Source organism: Pteropus medius, unplaced genomic scaffold (genome assembly GCF_902729225.1).
Source record: "Pteropus medius unplaced genomic scaffold, Ma_sr-lr_union100, whole genome shotgun sequence".
Lineage (NCBI taxonomy): Eukaryota > Metazoa > Chordata > Mammalia > Chiroptera > Pteropodidae > Pteropus > Pteropus medius.
Genome location: NW_024354503.1, coordinates 5574815 through 5580481, shown reverse-complemented (window position 1 = coordinate 5580481; position 5667 = coordinate 5574815). Strand labels below are relative to the sequence as shown.

At 55.8% G+C, this 5667-nt stretch overlaps 1 protein-coding gene across 4 annotated transcripts; it reads left to right on the top strand.

The window, feature by feature from the left end:
* The first annotated feature begins 384 nt into the window (after nt 1-384).
* CD164L2 (CD164 molecule like 2) lies at nt 385-4533 on the top strand. 4 transcript variants are annotated; one of them, XM_039854422.1, is made up of 6 exons: nt 385-601; nt 1060-1227; nt 1327-1398; nt 1932-1976; nt 3507-3651; nt 4388-4533. In XM_039854422.1, the coding sequence occupies exons 1-6, from the start codon at nt 514-516 to the stop codon at nt 4389-4391; spliced, it is 522 nt and encodes a 173-aa protein (XP_039710356.1). In that variant the 5' UTR covers nt 385-513; the 3' UTR covers nt 4392-4533. The 4 variants fall into 4 exon arrangements, with proteins under 4 accessions (XP_039710356.1, XP_039710353.1, XP_039710355.1 ...); XM_039854419.1 differs by lacking the exon at nt 4388-4533 and adding an exon at nt 3913-4170; XM_039854420.1 differs by having other exon boundaries at nt 386-601; nt 4189-4533.
* The last annotated feature ends 1134 nt before the right edge of the window (nt 4534-5667 follow it).

The following is a 5667-nucleotide window of genomic DNA, read 5'->3' as shown; positions in this document are numbered from 1 at the left end:
GCACTGGGCTGGAGAATGGAGATATTTGTTGTCTTTCAAATGGAAACTGATGGCAGAGGAATGACGTTGCTGACCCCAGGAGAAGTGGAATAAGACTCAGGACTGAAGTAGGACATCAGCAAAGAAGACGCCTAATCACTCACCTCTGAGCCTCAGTTTCCTCACCTATGAAGTATTTTTCGTGAAGCTGCCGCGCGGGGGCAACGAGGGACCCAGTCCACCAGTCCTGGACCCCGACCCTTTTGTCTGAGCCCCGCCCCAGACCTCCGAACCCTGCTCACCCGATCGCACCCACTAGCCACGCCCTCATCTGGCTCCGCCTTCACTGGCCCCACCCCGAACCAACAAGCCCCGCCTCTCCTCGGCTGCGCATGGCCCAGTCTTTGCCTGACCACGCCCACCAGGCCACGCCCCTGTTGCCCCGGTCTCTTTCCGTACATCTTGGAAGAGCCGAGTTCAGAAGGAACGCGCCACACTAGCTCTCTGCCGACCCCCAGCCCCTACCCCGCGCCCATGGCCTCGCCGGGACCCCGCGCCTTACGGGCTGCGCTCTGTGGCGGCTGCTGCTGCCTCCTCCTGTGGGCCCAGCTGGCTGTGGCTGGTAACGAGAGCCAGGGTCTGGTTAGGGGTCCGGACAGGGACAGGTGGAAGAGGGTGCTCTTCACCCAGCTGCCTGCCCAGGAGCAGTCAGGGCTTGGGGACGGGGGAGAAGGCCGGGCGAGGAGTTTCTAGACTTGTGCAGGGCTCCAGGGGTGAGTGAAGATGGCTCTAGCTATGTGTGGAGTCCTGTGTATGTATATAGGCTCCAGGTGTAGAGGATTAAGGAGCTTCAGTTGTGTGGGGGGAAGTAGCTTCAAATGTATCTGGGAATCCCAGGTGTATGCAAATCAAAGAAGCTCTGGGAGGTTCTAGGTATGTGTAACCATGTGTTTGTGGAAACTCCAGGTGTGTAGTGGGGATTAGGGGTTCCAGGTTTGTGTGTAGAGGGATGAGAGCCACAGTAGTGGGGAAGAAGGGCTGCAGCTTGGGTTCAAGGAATCGCTCCTACCCCACTCCCAGGTAAAGGAGCGCGAGGCTTTGGGCGTGGAGCCCTGCTCCGCATGAACATCTGGCCAGCTGTCCAAGGGGCCTGCAAACAGCTGAAGCTCTGTGAACACTGTGTGGAGGGGGACAGAGCACACAACCTCTCTGGCTGCGTGTGGGAGCAGTGTCGGCTGGAGGAGCCAGGTATGGAGTTCAGCCCTCCCCAAGTTGAGTGTCCCAGTTCTGAACCCCAGAGCCTTGGCCCCTCTCCCAAACTCTCTCACCTGCACCTTCTCCCACCAGGACACTGTGTGGCCCAAGCCGAGGTGGTCAAAAAGGGTTGCTCTGTTTACAACCACTCAGAGTCATGTCCAGGTAAGGCGGCTCCCACTGGCCTAAGCCAAGTAGGGGCGGGGGGAAGGGGCTAAGGTGTCTGTAGCCAGAGCCTGCCATCCAGGAAGGAATTCATGTCTCTTGGGGAGGAGACCATGCCCACCAACACTTGGGTCCAATTTCAGTTCTGCCTTAGCTCACTGAGAAGTCTCTTCCCCTTTCTGGCCTGTTTCCTCATCTGTAAATTGGTATAGCTGGAGGATCTAGGACAGGCATATGAAGGGGGTAAATTAGTTCTTCCAATTTAAAGCATAGTGAGGACTTTGGAAGTTCAGAAAGGAATGAGAGGAGGGCTTTCTGGAGGAGGTGGCATCAGAGATGACTCTTAAAGGTAGAGATGGAGACAGGGCACGTCTGGTGGAAGGAACTGGGTGAACTAAGGCTTAAAAGTATGTTGGACAGATCTGGACCTAGAACAGAGGATCTGATCTGAATCAGAAGTTCAACTGGACTGGGGTCTTGATGGGAGTCAGGGGATGGAAGGCTCGTTTATGATTGATTCCCTGTCTCTTTAGCTGCCCACCACCACCCCACCTATGAACCAAAGACAATCACAACAGGTAGGTACTACCTGGGGGAATGGGGTGGTGGGAGGACTAGAGGTTTAGGGAAAGGCAACTGGGCTCAGGCACTGATGTGCTCTGTGACCTCAGCCCTGTGACTTCTTCTGAACCTGTTCCCACATCTGTAAAATGGGTTGGATAGCACCTCACAGAGTGGCTGTGAGGATTTTATGAGGGGATATATAGCGCCTAGGTCAGTGTCTGATGCAAGGAAGGTGATCAAGATGGTGTTTCCCATCCCTCCTCCCCAACACAGAACTCAGAGTGACCCTCTCAGGAACTGTTCTTGGTGCTGAGTGTGTATGGCTTAGGTTGTCAATGAGATGTCCACCTACTGCAACCCCCAGCTCCAGAGAGGGTCACAGAGCAGGTTCCTGGCAGAAGAGGCAAAAGCCACACCCCTTGGTCCCCACTGCCCCTCAGGATCTGGAGGTCAGCAGGCTTGGCAGGGATGGCTGAAGAGGCTCTTGGTTAATTAAAGCCAGAAATGAGATCTTGGAGGCTGAATTATTGATGGCTCAGCTCCCTCCAGCTTGAGCCCCAGGTCGGTCTTGTGCAGCTCATATCTTCCCTCTTCTCCTCTTCCCCCAGTGTCCTTCTCTGGGGCTCTCTGAGCTGCAGCCAGGACCACCCTTTGCCCTTCATATTCTCAGACCCCCCCGCTACACAAGCTATACCCTTTGGGAGGTGGACCCAACTCCTACCTGAGCCCCTGTCCACTGCCCCAGAATGATCTCTCACCACCAGCCCTGCCTTGGGCACCAGACCCAAGGCCTGAAATCAAATACGTGGTGAGAGTTGATGGTTAACGTGGCACAGCTGGGAGCTGCCCAGGCACAGCCTGGCAACTCTGGGCCCTAAGGTGGGAAAGGGGTCAGGGGACACTGTGTGAGTCTGGCTCCGTCCTAATTGTGAGGTGACTCTGGACAGGTCCCTGGCCCTCAGGGCTCTGCTCCCTCTGACCTATATTGTCTAGTCTCCATTTTTCTACTTGGTGAGGTGTGGACCTCCTCTTCCTCCTCTGCTCCTTCCCTAAGTAAGGGTTCCAACGTACAGTGACTTCAGGGTCTCAGGGCTTAGGAGTCCTAAAAGGGGACCACATCATATCTGGGCTTTGAATCCCGAGACCCAAGACTGAAAGAGACTCTGTATTCGCAGCAGTCTGGATGCCTAAGTTCTGGGTCCATCCTCACCCTGTTGGGCCAGTGTGGGAGACGGGGGCTGGAAGGGAGCTTAGTTGCCATCTGGCCCATGTGATCAGGAGGCCCAGAGAGGGTGTGAAGCATCAAGCCATAGAGCAGTTTGGAAGCAGGGCCAGGGCTGAAGCTAAGGCCTTGCCCTCCCCAGCCAGGCAATGTCCCTCCCACCAGGCACCTCCCAACTGCCCACAGGATCTGGCCAAACTTTTGAGCCTACTGTTCCAGGCTCCCATAGTGAGGACTGGGGCCTCTAAGTAACCTGTGCTGGTTACTGGGGTAGGCCTGGCATCCTAGTCCTTGGTGGCCTGCTATGACCTCCATCCTGCAGGAACTCCCCTTGTCCCTGAAGCCCATAACCCTGGCTTTGATGGGGCCAGCTTCGTTGGTGGCATTGTGCTGGTGCTGAGCCTACAGGCAGTGGCCTTCTTCGTCTTGCGCTTCCTCAAGGCCAAGGACAGCACCTACCAGACACTGTGAGTACCTGGCCAAGCAGCAGTGTCCCACCCCACTCCTGCACCTCCGTTCCCCTTAAGTGCCAGTGTACTGTCCTCTCAGTGGGGCAGCCCTAAGTGCAAGGACTCCCTCCCAATGTCCCCCATGTGAGCCGTACCCCTTCTTCCTCCAGTTGTGAGTTCTCTGTGCTGAGTATTGGCTGAGGCCAGGACTCAGCCTGGGCCTGGTGTCTGAGAGCCCAGCTGAGCCCATCTGTCTTTGTCCCCTCATGCTGCCAGCAGGGAGGAGAACCAGTAGGTGATAGCCCAGGCGAGACTTTGGCCTGCAGCTCTGTGGCCACGGGAAGGACCTTGGCTGTGTGTGCAGTTTGGTTTTCCTCTGAGAAGGGGAGCTGCTCAGAGGCCCCCGTGTGCTATGTGTGCTGTGGGGTGGGTCACCGCAGCCTCCATTAAAGTGTTTGCTCTTCCAGGGGCTGCCTGCTCTCTAGGGGTGGGAGTGCTTGGCCCGGCTGAGGCAGAGCCACTGCCCTGAGTGCCCTCTCTGTCTGGCTTCTGCAGAATCTGACCCCCTTCAGGCCTGGATTTTACACTGAGGGGAAGGAGGACGAAGAGACTGCCCTCTTGCCCTCCTTGTGGGCACTGGGGGTGGGAAAACCTTTGGCCACCACTTTCCGGCCCCTGCAGGCACCCAGCAGTCTCAATGCCCAATATCTGACATTCTGTCCAATATCTTCTGTCTTGGACCTGGTACCTGCAGCTGAGAACATCCTTCAGCCACCTCCTATCTCATCCATCATCTCTGTGGGCCCCCAGCAGGCCCCCAGCTTAACACTGGGTCTGTACCTGCCTCTTCCACCGACCTGGCCTGTGCACTGTCCCCAAATAAAGGAACTCTTTCCAGCACTGTGCTTTGTGTCCTGTGTCTTGGGCTATGTGTAGATTAGGTGGGGCAGGGGTTCAACCACTGTCCCCTCCTTAATGAGAATTCAGCTTTGGACTGTTGTTGTCACCTTTTGGAATATTTCCATCTGTTAAAAGTGTTAAGCCCCCTCCCCTGCTCCTTTACAGATGAGGGTACGGAGACTCAGGTAAGCATACTTGCTCAAGTGAGATGAGGCAGGGCTGAGGTTTGCATTCAAGTTCTTCTGGCTCCAGAGTGAGCAGAACTTCAGAACTCCCCTGCAGAGCCATCTCCAGGCTCTTGTGGCTCCTAAAGTTATGTCTCTGCCCCAGTGCCAAAGTGGAGACACCCCTTGAGACTCTCAACAGCCATTTCTGCGCTTCTGGCTTTCTTTATTCAGGCCCTCCTAAAATACCCAGCCAATGCCCACCTCCTATCCTGGGCCCAGAAGTCTTCCCCGACTGACAACATCTCCCACCGAGGGGGCACTTGCTGGAAACCAAGCATGTGGCTAAGAGTCTGACATTTAATCCTAGGACTGTTCTAGGAAGCTGAGACGCAATAGAGAGTAATGGTTGAGAGTTCAGCCTGTGGAGCCCAAGTGTTCTGTGTAAACTGGAACAAGTGATTGAACAGCTCTGAGCCTCAGTTTCCTCATCTGTTAAGTGGGTTAACAGCAATATCCTCAGTGGGATGTGGGGAAGGTTAGGATATGGTGCGTGTGCTCCATCTGCTTCCTGCCAGGGCACCCATCCACACAGCTGTGCAGCCTGCAGCCCAGCCTTTTGCACGTCTTCTTCCCCCAGGCCTACCCTCCCCGCAGTCTCCAGCTGCAGCTGGAAGGGCTCTGAAGGACCGTGGGGTCCACAGGTAGTTCCAGCTACTCCTTGGCCTCACAGAAAGCTCACCTGCCTACACATCACACCACCATCAACAACGCCACATAGTCCACCTCCTCGCCCCTCCTCCTCTGCACTTTCATCAAAGCCCATCCCACCCCCCTCAGACAGCCTCCTCTCAAGCCACCTCTCCAGCTACTTGGATCTACTTCTTGTTACCCAGCCTTCCTTGTTCTGTCTCTGCTCCAAGCCTTTGCACATGCAGTTTTTCCTTCCTGGATCACGCTCCCCTGGCTT

Excerpts from the sequence above, each read along its gene's own strand:
- CD164L2 (XM_039854419.1), top strand. The coding sequence starts at position 514 with ATGGCCTCGCCGGGACCCCGCGCCTTACGGGCTGCGCTCTGTGGCGGC. Across the intron at positions 1,399-1,931 it reads CCACTCAGAGTCATGTCCAG|CTGCCCACCACCACCCCACC; the intron begins GTAAGGCGGCTC and ends CTGTCTCTTTAG. Across the intron at positions 1,977-3,506 it reads ACCAAAGACAATCACAACAG|GAACTCCCCTTGTCCCTGAA; the intron begins GTAGGTACTACC and ends TCCATCCTGCAG.